This window comes from Apus apus, chromosome 2 (assembly GCF_020740795.1).
Source record: "Apus apus isolate bApuApu2 chromosome 2, bApuApu2.pri.cur, whole genome shotgun sequence".
NCBI classification, from domain to species: domain Eukaryota; kingdom Metazoa; phylum Chordata; class Aves; order Apodiformes; family Apodidae; genus Apus; species Apus apus.
This window is the reverse complement of record NC_067283.1, coordinates 17,801,052-17,825,073: the sequence shown is the minus strand read 5'-3', so window position 1 is coordinate 17,825,073 and position 24,022 is coordinate 17,801,052. Positions and strand designations below refer to the sequence as shown.

The 24,022-nt window shown below is 37.5% G+C and overlaps 1 protein-coding gene across 1 annotated transcript in view; it reads left to right on the top strand.

Moving 5' to 3' along the window:
* The window catches only part of GPR158 (G protein-coupled receptor 158), a 178,769-nt gene that overhangs the window by 100,755 nt on the left and 53,992 nt on the right, over positions 1–24,022 (top strand). The window contains exon 5 of the mRNA XM_051612176.1: positions 5,847–5,915. Coding sequence (XP_051468136.1) covers positions 5,847–5,915 — 69 coding nt within the window. The remainder of the gene's footprint in view (positions 1–5,846; positions 5,916–24,022) is intronic.

Sequence of the window (24,022 nt, the reverse complement as noted above, 5' to 3'; positions counted from 1 at the left end):
CAGAAGGGACCTTATCATTCTCTACAACTACCTGAAGGGAGGTTTTAGTCAGGTGGGGGCTGGACTCTTCTCACAGGCAGCTAGTGACAGGATGAGAGGGCACAGCCTAAAGCTGTGCTAGGGAAGGTTTAGGTTGCATGTTAGGAAGTACTTCCTCACAGAGAGGGTGATTAGACATTAGAATGGACTGCCCAGGGAAGTGGTGGAGGCACCATCCCTGAATGTGTTCAAGGAAAGGCTGGGGCACTTAGTGCCATGGTCTAGCCGATGTGGTGGTGTTAGTTCCTAGGCTGGACTTGATAATCTTAAAGGTCTTTTCCAGCCTTGGTAATTCTGAGAATCATCTGGGATGCAACTTAAATGCCTTTGTGCAAACACACAGCATGGATAATAAACTGGAGCAGTTAGAGATGTGCATGTGCCTGGAGGGTTATGATCTTGTTGGAGACATGGTGGGATAACTCTTGTCACTGGAGTGTTGGAATGGAAAGATACAGGCTCTTCAGAAAGGACAGGCAGGGGAGATGAGATGGGGGTGTCACCCTCTATGTCAGTGACCAGCTGGAGTCCATGGAGCTCTGCCAGGGGGTGGATAAGGAGCCGACCAAGAGCTTATAGGTCAGGATTAAAGGGAGAGCAGTGACAGTGGACATTATAGTGGGGGTCTGCTACAGGCCACCTGACCAGGAAGGCTGAGCGGATGAGACTCTTCATAGACAAATAGCAGTAGCCTCATGTTCACAAGCCCTGGTCCTTGTGGGGGGCCACCTGGTCTGGTGAAAGGTGTCCCTGCACATGGCAGAGGAGCTGTAACTAGGTTATCTTTAACATCCCTTCCAACCCAAACCATTCCATGATTCTATGATATATTGTAACGGGTTTCATTACTTCCATAACAGAAAGGATTAAGGGGCACATCAATTGGAAAATACATTATTTGGGGATTTCTTGGATCCCTGACATCTTGTGCACTTTTAATAAAATTGATTTATGATTGATTACTGCTTGACCTTTGCTTTTCCTGATTTTTTTTTTTCAAATAAAAAGTAAATTTAATAATTATATTCTATTTGAGCTCAGCTGTAACTAGTAGTAGAACAAAAATTTGACCTTTGTGTAAGTATTCTTTAAGGGGAAATGAAAAAACATGAGGATTATGTTTTGAGTACTGCACAAAACCTGCAAATGCCAGAAAATTCTGACAATTTGCCAATATATGTGAAGTGGCATTGCATAACTGTAGGCCTTCTTTTAGAAAATTTGGTCTTTGCTATGAAATTTACTGTATTTGCAATCCATATTCTATTAGGAGGCTAAAATTCAAATAGACCATTTATAATTAAAAGTGTTTGTCGGTGTGGTGAGAGATTGAACAGGACACAAAATTTCATCTTGAATATTTTACAAAGGAATGTTCAAAAGAGGCACAACCATTTCTCCATTGAAGTGAAGATAATTTCCTGCAGTTAGTTGGGAATGGGTTGGTTGAATTTTGTGTCAACTAAAATAATAATAAAATGAAAGCAGAGTCCCGTTATGGCATTTGAAATATCCCTTTTCCTGGGTAGCAGTGCTGATCAATCCCTGATTTTATTATCAAGAAAATAAAAAAAATTCTGACAGCAGTATTCCAGAGTGCTTAACTGAGGTTTCAGGGGACAACTTCTAGTTGCTTTTGTGCCCCTTCTTTAGTCCTTATTAGTCCTTGTCCAGGTGCAACAGTATTAAGATAACCACCACAGTTAAATGCAGTTCCCACTCTTTTCTGCTGACAACTGTATGGGAACAGCTAGGTCCAGGTTTTGTCTCATAACAGAGGAGCTAAACATCTTGCTTGCTGTAGCTCAGCCTCGGGGACAGAAAGAAAATCTCTATGTTTTGTTTCTTAAAGGTAAGTTTCAAATGAATTAAAATTTCTGAAAATTAGTACTTTAGTTTTTCCACCCAGCTTCTTCGCTGAAAAAGATAACAATGTGTATTTAAATGGGAAAAATTACATAGGATAAGAGGAATATGCATGGAAATCAATGAAAAAATATAGTAGTGTTGAAAGTGGTTTTTTTGCCAGGAAGGCATGTTTTAGTAAGAAAAGGAACTGGTAATAAAATATTTCAACCAGCTTTATTTCTGACCAAATATTTTCAGTCTGACAAATTCTCCTTTCCATTCTGTCACTCGATAGAAGAGCGACACACCTTTAGTGTGATTGTGGTAAGGCACTGGAACAGGTTGCCCAGGGAAGTTGTGAAAGCCCCACCCTTGGAAGTGTTCAAGGCCAGGTTGAATGGGGCTCTGAGCAACCTGGTCTGTTGGGAGGTTTCCCTGCCCATGCAGAGGGATTGGAACTAAATGATCTTCAAGGTCTCTTCCAACCCAAACCATTCTATGATTCTATTAATTCACAAAGAATGTTTCCTACTGGAACACAGGTGAGAAGAAAATCATGGGTTAATTAATTGTTTTGGAAGAGGAGCTGAAAATACTGAAGTTCTTTGCCTCTGCAGGTTGTCTTATGCTCATGCCACCCAGATAAAAGCTAGATGAGAAAAGACTGATCAGGATGCAAAAGACTTGTTTATAAAAGGATGTTTGTGCAGAAGTTGTTTGAAGACCAGCTTTCTTCCATCATTGCCATCTTCCCTGATATCCATTTCAGTTATTTTCTCAACCCTGCTGTCATATCCAGATGCATTGTACAAAGTAAGAAAAAAAAAGCTGGTTCAGTGATCTGAGTAGTGATTGATAGTGGGAGATGTGAATTCACTGACCTTGTGTGGGGTTGGGCAAGACCCCTCTGCATCAATTCCCAACGAGTGAAGTGCTATTATCTTACAAAGGTATTGTGAAGAAAAAGCTGTATCAAAACACGTGGAGCTCCCAGCTACAGTGGAGTCAAGAACACATAAGAAATCTTGTGGATGTGGTCCTGTAGAGCTTTTTTTGAATTTATAATATAGTGTTGGCAACTTTATGTCACAAGTGTGAAACCTGTGTTATCGGAGACAGATTTTAACCTTTTCTAAGATATCTAAGCTTTTCATTTTCATCTGCTGCACATAAGATTTACATCTCAGGCTAAATGTATGTATTCATTAGAAATGTGAACTAACTCATACTGCCATTTATAGTTTGTAAAAATATTTGCACTACTGTATGTGTCAAAGCAGTGTGAATAATCCATACCTTCAAGCATTTAAGCTGTAAAATAATTGGGAGTCTAGTCGCTTCTGAATTAAAATAACCTGGAAGTGTTCAATTTAATTACTTCATAACTGGTATCTAGATATTTACTTACAGCTTTTTGTTGTTATATTAGATCAGAAGTGTCTGCAGAAAGCAGTCTGGAAAAGTTTTCTATATTGAATTTTATAGTGCCATTTGAAAAAGTTGAATACATCTGAATACAGAAATATGGGTACATATTTTGTTACAGCAACCATAAAACTATCATCCTTCAGGTCTTTGCTTATTGTTTAGGGATGCTTGTAACAAATGAGTGTCTCATAAATACAGAATCAATATGTTTGGGAAAATTTTTGGTCTGTTGATGTATATGTTTGGACAGTGTTTCTCTGGAGCATCCTTCCAGATGAAGTGAAGCAGGGCTGTTACATGGAGAAATGCATGACAGGAGTGTTGGTCCATCTTTATGTTAGCAGACTAACAGTGAGGCTGCCCATCTATCGAAGTGACAGAAATAAATTATACGAAGTACTGAGTTGAATTTAATACAAACCTGACACTGGCATTTCAGTTACCAGTTTCCCAGCTTTTTCCATTTGGGATTGTGTTTATCATAATAAAGGGAAAAACTAAACAGAACACTTTAATCTAGATTGTTGAAACAAATGCCTTGCATTGTGGGGACCCACTATAAATACAAGCTGCACTAGTTGCTTGATATTCAAGTTTCAGCAATTGCTAAGACAGGCATTGTATTCTATTCAGAAAGATACAGTATTTTAGCTATTTGTTGGTGCTTTGCTCTACTTTTGAAGAAACTTTTTGTGGAAGCCTATCAATTCCATGAAAATTTTGCTAGAAATAGATCTGTCTCAGTTTCAGGGTGCAATTTTAGAGAAAGGTAGCAGAACAGTTTTGCAGTCTCTAATATGCAATTCTTAATATGAAAGTCTAAAGTTAAGATCCACAAGGAAAAGTGAAAGAATTGGAAAAGTCTAGGAAGGAGGAGCCATAATAGTGATTCTCAAATACATAAAAAATTCCAGTCCAAAAATAAGGAAAGAAGGTGTGGTCCCAAGATTTTCCTGTGAAACTCAGGCAGTGGTTGAACCAAATAGCCACCATTACCATCTTAAGACCTGTGGAAAACCATTAATAATCCTTACTCCAGGCTTTAATTGTTACTAAAACAGCATCAGTAGCACAAAGATACCCCCAGAGCTGTTATATTAGTGTTTTCCTTAAAACAGAAGGTTTGATGTGAATCCCCATTGATATGGTATATGGTTACTCATGGAAACTCATGTTGATTTTTGAGGTGGACACTTGTATGGGATGTTGATGACTTCTCTGCTGATATACATGACAACCCTTACTGCAAAATTTCTCCATTGCTAGAATGTAGGTAGTTTCATAATAGTCTCATAATAAAAAGGCTTCTTGAGAGTTCTCCGTGCCTTTCAACCTACATTCAGTACATTAGATGTTGTAAAGGTGACCAGTTGAAAATGTGAATGATTAAATGGAAAATCTGAGTAAGAGTATAAACTCACTGAAAAGCTGAATTTTTATCTAGAAAATTCTACTAGTGTATTGCAAGCAGAAACTTGACCCCAGGGAATGACAAATTTGTCTGTAAATCCATTCAGATAGATTTTTTTATTATTATTTCTTTACTTCTGAAATATAAACTTCTCCCATCTAAGACCATTAGAGACATTACCATGAGCCATTGATTCCAGCCCACAAGAGGATTTGATTATGCAAAAGAAGTGGATTTTTCAAAAGATTTTTTGGCAAATCCTCTTCTGCAGCCCTATCTGACTGCTTTGCTTGCAGTTGGGAAATACTGCATTCTTCCAGTGCAGCGTGTGAAACAGTATCTTAGGGGAAGAAGAAGTTTAAAAAAAGAGGAAGCACTGTTGATGTTTTGTCTTTAGGATGAAGCACAAATGTACTTTACAGAAATTATTGAAGTTACTCTAATATACGTTGTATTAGAAAAAACAATTGATCTTAAATTTTATTTTAAGATGTAAGGAAACTATGTTGGTAGAGAGTGCGTTAGAAGCAGTGAGGAAATAGCATGCTGTTTGACAAACCTGACAAGTTCATGTATGAATCAAGATCTTTGTAGAAAAATTCAGGAAAAATAAAGGTGCTTTCAATCTAAGAGCACACTGAGTATTCAGTAAAATTGTACGTTATTGTATATTGTATATATTTACAATTGTATATTATTTATATTATAGAAGCCAAGTTATTAATATTAACTAAGTAAAAATGTTTGAAGGACTTACTGAAATGTAAATAGTACAGAACAAGTCCTACAGGTGAATTCATATCTGTAATTCCCATGATCCATAATTCTTCACACTTGAGAGCAATTTTAGCAGTTTCAAACTGTATCCAGGTAATACGTGTTGAATAGTATTTAACATAGGAAAGAGTGATTTTTAAAATTGGATTTTGTAAAACACAATGGGCCTGTGAATTAAAGAATTTGAAGCAGTATGACAGACGGTATCATGCTGTGCTTTATTAAGCATCGCTGTGGCAGTGTTATACTGACAAAAGTGAGGTGACTTCTGCAAAGAACCCAGAATCTAAGTGGCAAGCAAGACAGAATTTTATAATATTTTGCATTGCTTTTTGTCTTCTAGAGTATCAGGGCTTCAGGGCTGGTGCTGCTGGAAACCATTCTTTTTGGATCGCTTCTTCTGTACTTTCCAGTAAGTCAAACTATTATTTTTTTTTTAAAAGTTACATCCTTGCCCATATTTTAAAACATTGTATGCATCATCTTGTTGAAAATATGTCAAAACTATTTATATAATTGTTAGTTTAATCTGACTATAAAAGGTGCTGTGTTCTGTAAATATTCTGAAGTGCACTTGAATGTTTTACTGTATTTGTAATAATTCTCTGTTTTCAGTTTAGGGGACTAGGCAGTGTTTTTTACTTGGAAGTTTTTATGTTTTCTGGGTTAAGATGAGTTCTTGCTTTGGAAGGCAGTACCTCCCTAAACTATGCTATAGGAAAAATACGCCAGGTTTGTAAAAAGAAGACACTGCTTATACCAAGTATTTCTCTGGAATGTAGTACAAAGGAGAGTCATTATTTCAGTCTATTACTGACATACATTTTGATGTTGCTGAAGCTACATAACATCTGTGATACCATGTATTTGGGAGAATGAGATGGTATTATTCCTATGCCTTAAGTGAAAAACAAAAAGTAATTTCACAGTTGCATAAAGAATTTATCACAGGACTCATAGAAATACAGATCCTTTCTCTTTTTAAAAAAATCCCAGAAAACCCAAGTTTGTTAATTGCCACATAAACCAAATGTAATTATTAGCTAAAGCATAACATCAACGTGTAATTTGAATGAAGTTGATAGGAAGCATGGAGATCAGGAGACAGAAACAGATGGAGTTGTGGATTGTTTTAAAATATGTTTCTGTTCTCTTTTCCTCAGTAGTCTGAATCTTTTGTGCTTTTACAGACCAACATGTAGTTACTGAAAGAGTATCTGGTAAACAGAACTCCTGATCAGTTGTAGAACAAGTTGCAAATAAACTAGTAGAGTGAGGTGTAAAAGATAATATAATAAATACAAATCCTGATGGAATTTTCATACTTCTTAAAAAATCACGTGGGCTTTTCAAGTTCCGAAGAAAAACTATGTGCATTTCTATGACAGTGTTATGTGTTTTTTCATCCTTCACTTTGCAGATGTCAAGAAGTTTTGTTTTTTTCCATATTGTACTTTTTACAACTTTGCAATAGCTCTCCCTGAGGTTTTCAGAACTTCTTTCACATTCTTTTCTAGTGAGCAGAACAGAAAGCCTGTGCACTGCTTCCTCAGCTGGTTTAGAAATGGTACAAAGCATTTGCAGGAATTCATAGCATTAAGCATAACATGAAGGGTTTCCTTTCCATGGCTGTCTACTCTTTGCTTTCATAGAGAACCCCGGAGGCTCCATCAATTTGGCATATTCTAAGGAAAGCTTTTTTGCTCAAAATTCCTGATTAGCCTGTCTCCCAATTGTAAATACTTGAGTAGAGCTTGTCATTCTCTGCTCATCTCATTCTCATACTGTAGAAACCTGTCCACTGAGAACACATTCTGTTAGAAGCTAATACACAAAGTGTATGGCCTGGCTTCTCTCTTGCAGCTGTTTTATGTTCCCATACTCTTTGCTGGGGCTTTCTTTTTTACTTATGCAGGTAATTACTAATGAGGCTATTATTCCTACAGGCTGAAACAAAAACCAGAGAAATTTAATAATTTCGATTTTCAAGACATTAGGGGAGGGATGTAGAGAGTGTGATAGTGGCAGATCATATTAATGTTTGAACAGATAATCCTGATTTCACCACCAGCAAGAATATGGTTTTGTAAAAAAACAAAGAAGATTGGAACTGATACAGAAATATTAGGATTTCAGCATCTTCGTCCCTCAATTCACTTCAAGGAAAATTTCATAAATTTCTGATCCAGGACAAGACAGTGGAACAACAAATGTGTGAAGGCAAAGCACAGCCAGAGAGGTGTATTATACAGCCTTGAAGAAACAAAAACCTGTGTTCTGCAAGGTTTTTTCCTTTTTGTATCATCTCTTCTTCTGTTGTGGTTTGGAAGGAAAATCAAAAAGCTTTACTTTTGTTCTCAACTAAGTGCAGAATTACACAACTTGCCTTAGTCCATGCACAATGTACATTGATAAAACTGCAGCATTTCAGTTCTAAGTAACACAAATCTCTGTTCATTTAAGGATTCAGAGCAAAATTGCATTCTTATTTAAAAATAAAAATCCCCTTAGATTTTCTCAGCGCTGCCTTAAGTCTTTTGCATCTTCACTTTCAACTACTCTAGAGTTTCCTAATTCTCCCTTTTTCTACATTAGTTTAGCCAGTCTGTCTTGGATTGTTTTGGGAGCCTTCAGCATGCAAATTTTGCTGTGTTCAGAGGGCTTTATTGCATTTCTGACTTCCCCTACCCTCCAATTAAATGGAAACCAAAACCTACTTTGTTACATTGCTTAATTTCTTTCACTAATTGTCATTGTTTTTATGACTACATGTAGTAATCTATTTGTAGTGTAGCATCATTGATTGAAAAATAATATCACCAGCCAGCTGCTTTTGGTGAGAAAAACAGCTGTTACAATGCCCTTCTAACCAAACGGGAAGTGCAAATGATGGTCTCCACCAAAATTTATTATTCAAATTCTGCTATATTGATAACAACACACTGATCTTTCCTGAATTATAAGCAGGCAGATGATTTTTGTCTATTACAGATGCATGGATTTTACCCAGCACTTTCTGGGCTGCTCTTGTTTCTAAGGCTCTAATTTCTTACATTTTCTCTACTTCTCTCAGTAACATCTCTGATTTCCCTTTACTTAGTCTTTCCAGTTATCGATGGACCTCCTCCAAATGAATGCTGGTCTTTCTAATTGATTTCACCTGCTCTTTGATTTCTTTACTCTTAGATTTTGAAGAGAGGGCAAAAGCCTGATTGTTTTATGGGGGAGTCTCACAACTTCTATACTTGGCATCTGAGGAAAAGATTCTCATTACTTTCCCTTTCCAGAAATACTGGCTGTGGTGGAGCTTTTAGACATTTCCTGACTCCCTTTCTTGCTAATGCTTGGAATGCATCTTGCATGAGCTCAGGTCTGAAAACTCTTTGGGTTTGGCAAAGACCTTAAATAAAGCAAGCACAAACAAAATGTTGTGATAGAGTAGCTGGTTAATTGCATTGGGGGTCAGATCTCAGATAATTTTAGACAACTGTAATGGACACTAGTTGGAAAATAGAAAATTCTTTTTAGATAACCAGGAAATATTTTTTACCATAAGAGTGGTCAAATACTGGAACAGGTTGCTCAGAGAGTTTGTGGCTCTTGGAGGTATCAGGACTTGACTGGACACAACTCTAAGCAACCTGGCCTGATTAGACCTGCTTTGGGCAAGGGGCTGGACTAGATGACCTCTGGAGCTCCCTTGCAAATGATATTATTCTAGGAGGCTGTGTTTCTTATATATGTCTATGCTTACCAAATAGTTAGTGAAGAGAAACTGGTCCTTTTATGACTCATTTTAGACTTTGACTTGAAGATGAGCTGGATCATGGCCAAGGCTTCATTGACTGTAAAGGAAGCCTGGGGTACATGCCTCAAATGGTGATGAATTCCACCCTAGGCAGCTACACATTTTCTGATATATTAAACACTTACCATACTGCTAGTCTTCAACTGAAACTCCAAAACAGTTTGGAGGAACATTTATAACGGTGAGGTCAGTTAGACCATAAGATGAACTAGCTCGGGAGGCTGCATAGTATCTTTTTAAAGACTGTTAGGGTTTTCCCCTTTAGTCTTCTTTTGGCTAATGTCCTGGTTTGAGCCGTTTGACTCAGGTCCGACAACAATGCTCTTGATCCCCTCCCCCTCCCACCCAGGTAGGGAAGGAGAGAGAGAAAAAGAGAGAGACTCTACTGGATTGAAAACTAAACTACACAGCTTTAATTAAACACTAATGAATTATATAAGAAAATATATATACAATTATATATAAATAAGTGTCAGATTAGGCTCTGGTAGCTCCAGTAGTCACAGCCCTAAACAGAGCAAGAAGTTCACTGGAAGGCTCTGGTTTTGGTATTTATGAATGTGAAAGTGGAATAGTGCATGATACTTACACACATTTGTCCCTGAAGTGTGCTTCTAAGGTCTACTTTAAGGGATGCATTAAAAGAGCTCAGTCACTGTTTGTTCCTCACATGTTGATGTTCGCTGAGACCAACGAAAAGCTGTTGCTTTTTCCAACACATTTAGCACTGCAAACCTATTCTGATACCCCGGATGTTTCAGCTTGATTGTTTTTCAGCATATAGCTACATCTTCTTTATTCATAAAATAGCTTTAAAGCTTTAAAATGACACTCGTCATTTTCTTGTTTCACAGTAGCTAAAGAACATGCCTATCGTGTTCATATTACTGAAATCCAAACACACAGTGTAACTGTCTGCTCTGAGGTAATCACTACAGATTTCCCTAGTACTGTAGGAAAGGGTCTTTCAATTTTATGTGAATCATACTACATTAGATGTTCAGCCAATGGAAAAGGCAGATTTTAAATGCCACATTGCTGGGATTTTTAATGTACATTGTCTTGTTTGGGCAGAGAAGTCAGGGAACCAGTCAGAAGATTATGCAATAGTTTGTTTGTCCTGGTCAATGTCCTTGTTAGACAAACATACTTTTTGAAGTTAACATGCAACCAGTAAACCAATACCTTTCTTTTTTTTGAGACCAAGCTTGCTTTGAATGCAAAGACCAAAACTAGGCTGATGTAGCCTGTGCATTACAAGCTGTGCTTCAAAGCAAAGAAACCTCATGGGCACTAGGAGCACTTGTGTCCTTGCCCTGAACCTCACTAAGAAAAATGTTTATGACTGGTTTTGTTAACAGGAAGCAGACACTGAAGAATTTCTGCTTTTTTTAATAAATGTGTGTGAAATAGCAGAAAAGCAAGATACAAAGATAATAGTTCTTCATGGTTCTCTTGTCACTAATAGCTATTTTAAAAGTTTAGTACCTACTAATAAGGAGATAAGTAGAAGCTTTTGTATATATAAGTATCCATATCTAGAACTTTGATTAGCCACAGCTACATGTCTTATGACCTTGATTTGCTGCTGGTATCTCTGTGTAGGCAACAAATGTTTAGGATATTGGAAACACATTAGAGCTATAACATCATAAATTCCAATAAATTATAAAAGTGGAATTTTATGAGAAGATTGCTCTCTTGTTTTTGTATGTTTGTGTGCTGTGTTCACAAGGTACCTCAGGCTGGAAGGGACCTTAGGAGTACTGTAGTCCCACCTCCTGCTCAAAGCAGGGTCAGCTATAAGATTAGCTATAAGACAAGGTTACTAAGGGCTTTACCCAGATTGGTGTTAAAAACCTCCAAGGACAGAGACTACCCAACCAAGCAGTGTGTAGGCACATAATAAAGTCAGGTAGTTGTAGTTTTGTAATCTTGTGATGAATCATGTGATATTGTTGGAACATAAAGTGGGGTTTGTAAATGACAGGCTGCAGGTAGGTCAGTGAAGGTGCAGGTACTGATGTTACTATTCTTTCATGTCTTTGCCTCCCACACTCATATATTTCTGACACTAGTTGCGATACCAAGACAAAACTTGGGCTCCTCCTTCCATGGATCCAAAGGTGCACCAGAGGATTGTAGGAGGGCAGTGTTATTTTTGCTAGTCTGAAATCTTTTTCAAGAACTGAGTTTGAAGGACACATTTGTCAGAATCTAGGTTCACTGAATAATCAAATGTTTGTGTGTGTGCAGGGCTTGAGAGCTGGAGAGAAAAGGACAGCAGTCTGTGACCTGAACCAAGTGCCACATTGGGTTTTCATTGACCTTTTTATTTTAAATTACTGTTTCGCACTGCTAGTTTGCAGAGACTTACGTGGTATGGTCTGGTCAGGCCTTTATTCAGTGAAATTAATCTTGTGGTGAGTGGAGCAGGGCAAGGTCTTGTGGTCTTTCCTCATAATTCCACTGAAGGAACTCACATGAATGCACTTAACTTGTATATACAAGAATTTGTAGATAAAGATCCTGTCTCCAAAGTAGTATTATGAAAACAGACCACAACCCTGAAAAAAAAAGCACAATATTTAGCCAGGGTCTTCCAGTGACTTATTTGATACAGCATGAGCAATAACATGCACAAGTAAAAAAAAAAAGTAAAAGCAGTGGAGGGAGAGCTTATTTCTGATCACAGAAAGCATTGTCACACAAAAATTATCAAAGGCTGAAATGTGGGTAAATTCATATGGTGAAAGATAATGCTGGAAGTATTTTGGAGTTTGCTCCTTACCAATGCCTGGAACCATGCTACAGTAATTCACTCTCTTTGCTCTGGACCCTACAGCTAAACCATTTTTGCTCTGCACCCTAAAGCTAAGCCATTAGGGGCTTGGCTAGCATGTGGTTAGGAAACCACAGCAGTGCCATAGGCAAGCCAAGGAATGACTGAAGAAGACCTGGTAGAAGAAAAAATCTAGTTAGTGAAAGTTTTTAGTTGACCCCCCTGTTTCTTCTGAAATAGAGTAACAAAACAGGAAAAGAGTCCTATTAAATTATTATGTACTTTATTTTATAAAAATCTTATTGGATTTCAGTGGCATACAAGCTAGAAAAGACAGGAGTATTTTTCTCAGACAAACATGTTTTGTTGATCATATTGACCGCTGGACAAGTGAACTGAGTTTCACAGGGAAGATAATGAAAAACTATATGCCACATTTTTATTAAATTGTAAAACTAAAGGCAAGAATTTTGGATAATACAGATAAGCCAGGAATGAACTGTGCCAGAAAGGAAAATACTAAAAGTTGTAGTCAACATTTGACATATTCTCAGTGGGGCATAGTCCTGATGTCAGTGATTTACTTTCACTAATTAGTTTAGCACCTGAGAGACTGCATGTTGGTAGGAGATAAATTTCAGTAATTCTTTTCCACTTACCCACTTGTCTTTGAGCAGAAGGTAGGGGCATGTTCGTATTTTTCCACCAAATGTCTTTTCTCATTATTTATTCATGCTTTCATACCTGAAACCCAAGGAGGAGCAACTGTTGTCAAGTGAAAGGCCTGAAACTTGACATTAAATCTTACTGAACTTGCTTGATGCAGCTGTTGCCTACTTCCTTAGTTCAGGGTTGTTGTGATCTGCACCAAAAAGAATCTGAAGAAAAATTAAAGCAGCAGCAGTTCCTGCCTAAGAAAGACCTAGCTTAGATAATCTGATACTACCAAACTGTTTCTGATACGGAGTACAATTGTAAACCAGTGCAGACTGAAATGGGCAGTATGATAACTCACCATGCCTTGGAATGTGAGGTTGAGATATTAAAGGCAAGATGCAGGCTGGTATAATATGTACAGCTGAGTGATAAAACATATCTTACCTACCACCTTCCATGTCACTCAACAGAGTACTCTGCATCAACACAGAGGAAAAGGGATAGGCAGAATCTCCATCTTAAAGTCTTTTTACTGTGAATAATACAGGAGCTGAAACACAGTGTTCCTCAGTGGGGTTTTCTTCTCAGTCCCTCTTCTTCAATGCATGAATGCACTCCTAATGATCTACTTAGAGTTTAAGTGTCACACCCCAGAGGATGATTAATGCTTAATGATTAGGAGAGATGAGAAATTCAATGCATTACAACAAAGAAAGAGAAAAGGTAATGTTTTTGGAGGACTTTAAGAAAGGAGATTTCATCCATCAGAGATGAGACTGCCTTTATTCAATCATTCTACATTCTGAGGACTGAGAAGATGCAGACAGTGGTATCTGTATGTTTTTTAAAACCAACTTCTAGACATTGTCATGCAGTTTTCAATTTACAGGCAAATGATATGATAACTAGTGAAATCTTACTGGAAAAATCTTACAGAATTATAATAGTGGTAGTGGAAAGTTTTAATTACTGTTCAGCACTTTTAAACTTCTAATTTCTAAACTCATTCTAAACTCGTAAGAGACTAGTGGGATTTAAATCAACACTTTTACCCTGAAACCACTTATCTCCTGATGTAAATAAGAAATTAGCTTTTTACTTGGAGAGAGGAACTGGAAAAAGTAATATACACACTTATGAGAGGAGAGGCAAGTTTATAACATAAAATGGAAGTTGCAGCATACCAAACCCATGAACAAGTACTAGTGTATAAGGTATGCCATATTTATTCTCTTATTGATACTAATAGAATCATCTGGCAGAAGTGTACACAATTCTAGTTTGCCAGGGTAAAAAAGTGAAGTTAGGGAACAGTAAATAAAAAAGTTTGCCATGAAACTAGCCAGATACTTTTCTGAAAATGAGATATTAAAAAAGAGTAGTGTCTGGGTCTATGTATACACCACATCAAGTACAGAGAGATGAGATTTCTGTTCTTAGAAGTAACACTAGTACAGGAGATGGAACAGAAGATGTTCACTAGAGCAAGCAATTAGTCTTTACAAAACATAGCTTTTTCCTATGTGATATAAACCTTATGATTTATTGTATAAACTCTGTATATTAGGGTCACAGAAAAAGCAGAAGTATTTTCAGCAGTGTTTTATACAAACTATTTGATTTCTACATCCTCTGCCTAGGGACTAGACACAGATCTGCAAATGCATGCAAGTTTTGAGGAAGCTATTAAGGAATCTTGTCCTTCACAGCCAATATGCAGCATCCGTGTATACATGGATACAGCATCTCTCTTTGAATCTCAAGTAGATTTCTTCCAGCAGCATGATACATACAGTTCAGTAAGTCTGCACATTATTAGAAAAAAAGAAAGAGATATCGATTCAGTCAAAACTCTTACCAGAAATGGACAGGGGGATTTCAAAGCTAAAAAACTTTTAAGCAATTCCAAGGTAATATATATGGACAGAAACCACAGAAAAGAAGAGGATGAAATTAGACTTTCTTTCGTCACACAAAAAGTTGCAAGTGGAAGAAAATAACATCTTTACACTGTTCTTATACAGTGTAACATTTATCAAACTGAAAATTATTTAGATAATTGTCAATTTTAATTACTCTTTTATGTTAATGTTTTAAATAAGCTGGGTTGCTAAAGCATTATTGCATATTTTTAGTTAGCAAAAGCAATTTAAAGAGAAAAAGGAAAGGATGATAGCGAAAAAAAAAGAATAGAGAACTGCCCCTGAGAATTATAATAGCAAAAAGTCAAATACAGCAATAAGAAAAATAATCCAAAATTGAACAACTGAACAGTATAGACATGAAAACAAGACAGAAGTGTACCTTGATGCAGTTCTGACTTTTCTCTCATTGTCACAATTATGTGTTACAGAAGAAATCTGTAAAACCACAGATTTAGAATAACATGAGGAACAGTGGGAATGCTTGCAATGTCAAGGGGCAAGAGCAAGAAGAGGTCCCAATTTTTTTCCTAATGTCCAGTCTAAACCTCCCCTGTTGCAGCTTGAAGCCATTCCCTCTTGTTCTGCCGCTAATTACCTGTGAGAAGAGACCAGCACCAACTTCTCTACAATGACCTTTCAGGTAGCTGTGGAGACTATGAGGTCTCCCCTCAGCCTCCTCTTCCTCAAACTAAACATTCCCAGCTTCTTCAAGCGTTCTTCATAAGGTTTATTCTCTAGGCCCTTCACCAGCTTCCTTGCCCTCCTCTGTACTCGCTCCAGCACCTCGATATCTCTCTTGAATTGAGGTGCCCAGAACTGGACACAATACTCCAGGTGTGGCCTCACCAGTGCTGAGTACAGGGGGACAATCACCACTCTCCTTCTGCTGGTCACACTATTTCTAATACAAGCCAGGATGCCATTGGCTTTCTTGGCCACCTGGGCACACTGCTGGCTCATACTCAGCCACTTGTCAATTAGAAACCCCAGGTCCTTTTCTGCCAGACACTTTCCAGCCACACTTCCCCAAGCCTGCAGCATTGCCTGGGGTTGTTGTGGCCCAAGTGCAGGACCCGGCACTTGGCCTTGCTGAAGCCCAGACCATTAACATTAGTCCAACCATCCAATCTATCCAAGTCTCTCTGTAGAGCCTCCCTATCCTCATGCAGATCAACACTCCCTTCCAGCTTGGTGTCATCTGCAAACTTATTGATAATACACTGTATGAGTATCATTGCTGGGGGAGTTTGCTGCCTGGGAGCCTGTTACAAATAGGTTTGGTTCTGTTTCGTGGAGTGTGTACAAACTTCAGTGAATAAACATTTTCAGATAAATGGTTAGTAATTCTTTGATTAACTCTTTTTATCTGTTAAATGCATATTGATACTGCTTCTCCCATATGATTAAAGCTTTTTTGTTAATTTTCACAGAAAAAAATATTTAATCCTGTTATGTGTATATCCAACAAGTATATTTTGGATAGCACGTCCTAGTACTAATGCAGACTATCATTCGGGAAGAAAAGTAAAGTTTTGTTGTCTTAAAGAAGTTTTCCCCACTTCTACTTCAAGTATTGTACCTTGTTCAGAGTTTTATCTTAAAAAACTCTTTATCTTTAAAATTGTGAATTTTCTATAGGAAAGAGTTAAAATAACCACTGTTTTTGAACCTTGGAGCTATGATTTAATCTTCAGATCTCTTCCTCCATGTCAGTCCAATTTGTCACATTAGTCAGAGTCCAAAATGATTTTATACATTCCAGTAATATCTTACTAATTCTGCTGATCCTGCTTAATTTGTTAACTAGCCTAATCCTCTCAAACACAGCATATTTGGGGGTACAGAGCAAGTGTTTTCAGTGTTCAGCTCACTCTCAAACTCCTGATCTGAAATCACCAGCATGCTTAGCCATTGAAATGTTGCTTTGGAACTCGGACAGAGCTTCCTGGCCCACGGAGCCAGCTCATCTTTTTTTCTGGTTTTATTGATGGCATTGCCTGGAAATCTGTAAAGAACTCATGTGAAAAAGCCTGTGTTCTGGCTTATTTAGTCAGCTATTTATATCCGTATTTGTTAAACTCGTGTCCACTTTGCAAGCCTCAAGGCATATTTACATCTTTGAAATCATGATCCAAGCAAGTTACTTCCGTAGTAGCAGGCACTCTCTGTTCAAGTAGTCACCAGTCGTTGCTACAAGAAGGCAAAATGCTGTCATAACAAGTAATTTAAAATCCAAAGGAACTTCAATATTGATTAACCATTAATTCAACATAGGGCTCTGTTAGACAATCATATGCTTTATTTTATGTTGATTAAGAGATTAACAGACAGACATTTGCTAATTAACAGTAAAGTATCTGCCAATTTCAGGTATCACCAAGAAGATTTTAAAAATCTAATTTAAATTTTTACCTGCTCTTTATGTAGCTTTTCTGGAACCAAAAGACATGCGACACTACTAGGAATGTGGGAAGAGAAACTTGATGCATTTTGACCCCAAGCTGAGGGTCTGTTTTGACCCCAAGCTAAGGTGACTTTCTGTGGGTTATAGTTACAACTTCTGGCTGTGGAAGTATACAATTAGTAAGGAGCACATCTTTTTTCAGGAAGGATATCTTGTTCTTTGTTTAGGGTAAGCATCTTCAGTGCTTACTACATTTGGAAAACAAACCTCTAGCATCTTACACTTTCCTCAGGTGTCTATAAACTGAGCTAACTTGGTAACATAAAAAAGCGTTTCATATCAAATGATACAGTTGTGTAAGGCACCAATTTCTGTTTTAACTCTCCAGTGTGTATAGCAGACATCAGAGGTGATCAAGAATTTGTAGACATGAAATTAATTTTGTTATAGATAACGAATCATACTTTTATACCGTAATTACCATGTGTTATTGTTTATATTAATGACAAGGCCTCAGATACAGATCAGATGAAGCAAACATGCAAGTTGACAGAGAATTAATTATTCAGAAGGCAGTAAAGTTGGGTAAAGTCACTCTCTGTTATTTTCAATACATTAAAAAAAAAAAAATTGGGACTTTTATCAAGCTTCAAGTAATGTTTAGTCTTAACTGATGAAGAAATAGGTTAGAGAACAGGAAAAAAAAGGAAGCAGGAACTACTCAGAGTGAAGGGGAGAAAAAGGAATAGTGTTAAAACACTGAATACTCTGTTGGTCTAGAGAGCATGAGAGGCATTCTTGATTTTGTAGTTACTTAAGCAAGTTCAAAGAAATGGGTTTTTTGCCCTCCATGTTTGTCTTTCCTAAAATAGATGAGATTTTGTAGCATGATACACTGAATCTGGTAGGTTCATTTCCTTAGACTATCCAAGGTAATGCATTTTTCTCAGATATGTCACAAACAATCCTGTCAAAATTTGCCTGAATGGGTTTGTTTTAGGTCATAAATAGATGTGACATATATAGTAAGTGTTCAAGAACCTTGAAGAAAAAGAAGGTTATGGCCTTCTGAGTACTCTCAACTCCTCATCTAAATGTGGGTCTTGAAGTGTTTCTTTTGGCCAGTCTTAGACATGGGGTGTGACCACATGGGTGTTTTATCTCACTGCTGTCTTTCTATCTATCTTACCAACCTGACTTCTCACTTTAAAAATTGCTGTGTTTCTCCCTGGCAGCCTGGAGTTTGGTTATTTTTGTTTCTGTTTATGATCTCATTCTTAGTTCTGATGACAGCTGTTAATTTTGCTCTTAAATATTTTATCTTTCTGCTTTCTATGCTGTTCTTATTGAACAGTTTTTTATCCAACACCCCAAGCAACTTAGTAGGGAGGATGAAGGAAGTTCATATGAGTAAATAATTGTTCTTAAAAGCAGGGGATTGCCTAGCAACAAAATGCTGTAGAATATGTCTCATGGTTGAGGGTGGGCCTCTTTGCTAAATCAGTGAAATGTTTGGAGGACTCCCCCTGTGTTCAGAAAGGAGTGGAACATTTGAAGAAATCCTCCTTCTGCTGTTTTGTTGATCTATTAATGAAAGTGTTTTGTAAACCATGCCAGTGAGATATGTTAGGACTTCAAATGAGAGACGTTGCCCTGGAAGTCTGGTATTTCTAATGTTTTACTTTTACAGCTGCAGCAACAGGAAGGAACCAGCAGGTACTGGTTATAGCTGTTTTGGTCAGCATTTCTGAAAGGGGGAGACCAAAGATGATTGAGTAGTTAGGCCTAACATAGCTTCATTTTTTATCATGGCAAGACTTTTAAGGACTACACTTGCCATAGGGTTGGGTATTGCAGCTCCAGATTGCAGTGCTTAGTTTTAGTGCCTTGAGGTCAAGTAAGGTACTTTATTCATCAGAGGGCTGTGTACCTACAGTCAGAGACACAGAAGTCAGTTCCTGCTTTGGCTAGTTTAGACCATTGGACATGCTGTAGAGACAGGGTTTTGTGGTTTATCATCTACCTAGTTTTTACATGTGGAAAAAAGCCTTCCTTCACAAGTGGCTGCAAATTTGAACCCTCTCTCTTCAAGTACACCATGCAAGCCTTACTTTCTTACCAAGTACAGGTGGTAAAAAAACCCAACCTATAGAGAGTGTTTTTATCAAATATCCCACTTGTTAATGTTTTCATTCTGGATGTGGCACTCAAGCTCAGCTCCCTTCTCTGGCTCAGAAAATACAAACTTTTACCAGGCTGAAGAATGTTGAAAGCTTTGGCTCCACAATCTGTAGCCTGAGAAGTGTTCAGCCTCTTGCACTACTATTGTTCCATTTCACATTATTTCACTAAGCAGCAATAAAGGGCTTTAAGCACAAATATTAATTTACCTTTACAGTATAGTAGGGAAGTTATTTTGCATGTTGGTTAAGTTACCTATTGGTTAAAAGGGGTAGACCTGGCTTCTACTACTGCTCTAGTGAATGCTTAAGTTATTTTTAAGTATAAGCAGTGAGCAGGATATGAACCTCAAGTGTTATACCTGGAAAAAAATAGCTTGAAGTCAGTTGTTTTCCAAGTTAAAGCATTAACTGTCAAGAACTTTCTGAGGAAACCTGCTAATTGTTGCACTGGGGACAGGTGTGTTGTTTTGTCTAATTCCATTAAATTTTCAAAATCACAAAAAAATTTGCTCCTCTGAGTTTTTTCTTATCCACATTTATTACTCTACAATTACTTTACGTGTTTGAAAGAAAAGGCAATTTTAATCACAAAAACCCAAACCCTAAGTTACAGAGGAAAGCATAGTTCAGCAAAACACACTGCAAATCCTAATGCTCCTCTGGGTTTTTGAGTTCAAATCTTTAGGACCTGGAAATATTTCGTATCACATGAGAGAGAGGATTGAAACTTGTAATGACAACTGTAGAAGACATTAAAGACCAAAGATATGCTCATCAAATGCAACCTTAAATCTCAAATGTTCTGGTGGTTTTTCTCTTTCTTTTTGAGAAAGAAGTTGCCTGTGCCAGACAGACAATTAAGAATTCATCAATATGTTTACTTGTACGTTTGCCAATGCAGTTTTATGGAAAAATAGAATGTAGACAAAGGTTAGGAAAAGCGATATTTGGAAGATGAGATGTGCCTAATATCCCTTAGGGATTTTACTGTCGCTGATTTTTCAGGTAATGAGCAGCAATACCAATCATTGAGGTGTCATGAAACTGTTTTCCAGAGGGGAAGAATTTGTCACCCTTAATTTACCCCAATGATTTCCTATTTTGCAACTCCTGTTTGATCTGGCTCCTCTTACCTGCACCATTGTACTTCAGACTTGTCACCGACTGCTCAATGTTCTCTACAGACTCCTTAAAATTTCTTGGGTCCACACTCTGTTTCCTGATGATCAGTTCTGAGATCCATCCCTCCTACTTTCCACTTCTGTGCAGCATTTCCAAGGGGAGATTTCTGTTCTGATTTGTTGTTCTGCTTAGTTGGTTGACACCTACACATGCTGAAGACTGCTCTTTCAGAGCTCAGTATGTTGTTCTTGTACTATTGCACTAATATTCCTCCTGAGGTCTGAGCAGAATTCTTCTCAGGCTTCTCTGCATTCATCCAGCTATGTTGCTGAAATATTTCTCAAGATCACATCTCTACAGCTTGTATTCAGCTTGGCTATTCTGAGCTCATTGCTTTTCATTTTAAGCCTTCTGCGTTTTTCTTCTGTAATGGAACTGACACCTGTCCATTCAGAACACAGCCCTCAACAGGCTAATGCCTGTGTTACTTTCATTGCCATCTTATTTATGCATTCCTGCATTCCCTGATGGCTACATTAAAATTAATTAAACATACCTTGTATTCTAGGCCCATTTCTTTCTGCAGCTGGGTTCACCTAAGTTTTTTTGGTGTTTTTGTTTTGTTGTTTTTTTTTTTCCCTTTGAGATCCTCAGTTTAAAACAGTAGTAAGTATTAAATTAGGCCAAGTAGTTTTGAAGCCTTTTCCAGCTTGTTCTTCTCTATAGTATTGCAGAGTTGAAGGTTGGGTTTATTTGTGAACTGTAGAAAATTCGTTCTCATTTGTGAATGAGAGCTGAGAGTGCTGAGAAATGTAAGTAAAATTTTGGAGCACTAATCTGTGGTGCAGAGTCTTTAAAAATTTATTTTAACCTTGACCAACACATTTTACTCTTAGGCTCTCTTTATAGCCTGTGGAGAAAAGTAGTTACCTCTGAAGGACAGAGCTCATAACCCACCTTAGGTGCCTATAGGAGGTGCTTGTGAGTTGCCCTCTGCCTATGATGCTCCTCATTCAATATAGAGGCAGCCTGGGCTGCCTGTCTTGGACTGCAGCATTTCGCTTGGTCTTCCCTAGCTCAGATGTTTAGAAGCTCCACTCCAGAGTTCTGTTCTCTTAGGGAATTACAGGGATTATATAGTATCAAATCATACTGCTTGCATTGGTGAAAGAACATGAATATCAAAAAGGTAACAGAACTTCTTCACGTACTGTGTAGAGTGTTTTGTGGTTCATGGAGATGCCATGCAGAGCCTTTAGTACTAGAAGTCTGTTTGAGTGTTACTTAGGATTACAGGAAACTGAAGTTGTTGGAGTTCTGTGTTGCTTTTTATAAAGAAGAAATACTGGCACAGATGTACTTGAATTGAATTATGCTCGTATTTTAGAGTCAATGTACTGTAGAATCAGTATGACAAGAAGCTAACTTTTAGAAGGGAATCAGGATTTTGCAAATAAAAATGAAATCACAAGGAAATTACCAAATCTATTTCTGTATATAAATATTCAAACGAACATGCAATTAATTACATATGTTCAAAAACACATATCAGCTGGATGAGGGAGTAAGAAATGTCTGTGTATGTAGAATTTACACTAAAACAAGGGTTTATGTTTTTACAACTATGCCCTCGTATACACACTCATACCTATAAACACAAAATCAAATTCTGGAGCTCCACAGTGTCGATGTATATCTAAATCTATAGTCCATATAATCTTGAAGTTTGTGAAAGCATTAATTTTTGCACCATCCAAATATCTATTCTTTCCTGTTTGGTTTTGGTTTGGGGTTTTGTTGTTGTTGTTTGGGTTTTTTTTTATTATTTAAGAATATTTTCCTCTTCTGAAGCTCTGTGACAGGAGAGGTAGAACTCATGTCTCTTGACACCTAGTTGTTCACCTTAACACAAAACCTTTTGAAAGGTTGGTGAGTCAGACTTTTCCAGTTAGGGGTTAAGTGTTCTGGTTAAACTCCATGAAAGGTAGGAAATCTTATCTCTAAAAGAGTAAAAACGTTATTGATTAATGGATCTGGCAGTGTCTTGAACATGACTGCCAAGGGATGGAAGGGCCTGGCTACCTCTGAATTCAAATTCAGATGCCAGGAGCTGGGAGCTCCTACCCGAAAGAGATGCTTTTCTGGAGTCTTCAACTGTCAGCACTTCTTAGGTAACAAGAGAAATGCTCAGAAATCTGCTGGATGCTTTACAAACCTAGACAAATGGCAACCCTCATGATAACAAATGTGCAGTAGCAGAATTTATCTCTAGTATGTTTTCAATGGCTAGCTGACAAGGAAAATAAGAAGATGGAAATTATGCTGTACTATTCATTCTCCTGCACCTTGGAGCATAAAAGAAACATGTTTCCTTGAAAATGCTCTGTTTATAGTCCTTCCAGTAATCTCAGCTGTTCTCTAAATATAGTCCATGCTTAAGAACCAGAATGACAGAAGTAGATCACAGAATATAGGTTCTGTGAAAAAAAAAAAGTTGCTAATGGAAATCTGGAGAAAAATAGTTGTGTTAGAAACACGTAAGAAGAAAGATCTCCTTCACTGAACTCAGTCCCCTGCTCTTCCAGGCAACCACACTGGTAATCCCACTCATACCTTTGTCACATTCACTTCTCTTTTATTAGGCCTTTGTAGAACTACTGCTTTGCAGCATCCATGAGCAATACATAGGTAAGCAGTGACTTATCTATGGATGTGTCTGTGTTTCCAGGGAAGAGGACCTGCAGTGCATGTGCCTACACTGCACAGAGGAGGGCTGGTTCTGCAGGCTGCTCTGCTCCAGTGCTGCTGATCAGTGGAGCTGCTTTATACTGTTCTTTAAAAATTGCCTAGACATGATATGTCACTCAGAGAAAATCTCTGAAGAGTGTGATAATTTTTGAATCTAGAAATTTCTTTTTCTAAATTTCATTTCTCAGTCACAATAATTTATCAATATCTCATTGACACTGGTTAAATATTTTTCCTGTTTGGATTCATATTAAAAATAATTTTATTTTTACTAGAACTGAAGACTATGAGCACACTGGCCCTCTTAGCAAAAAATGTAATCTTCATAGTTTTTTGAAAGGTAGCAACGTTCATATCTGTGTGATACACAAGCTACAAGAATGTCAATAGGAAGAGAAATTGTGGGGTTTTTCCTATTGGTATAGTTTCTACTAGGAAGTGAGTGAATTCTGAGTTTGCAGCGGTGGCTGGTTTCTTCTGGGCTTTTTAAATTACGCATAATTAATTAATTATATTAATGACATAATTTTTTTAGTATAGTTAATATGGTTTTAAGACCAGTGGGATCATATGTCATCAGAGTATGTCACTCATTTTTACAATTCACTCAATTACCTCTCTTCTGAGGACAATAGCTTCAGTTTACCTAAAGCAGATTCCCAGTTGGGCCTCCATGCTTGATTTGGGAACATTAAGAGGTGGATTGTTCCCACTTCTTCCTCTGGAGGTTTGTCACACCATGACCTTTGGCTTGTCCCCACTGCTGTTGTTGCTACAGGTACATAAGCTGAAAATGAAAAGTCAATAGTTCCAGCAGTAATGTCTGCAGTAAACTAATCAGCACTGGCTGGATTGAAAAGTCCAGCTGGTATTTTATGGAGAGAGGTTTT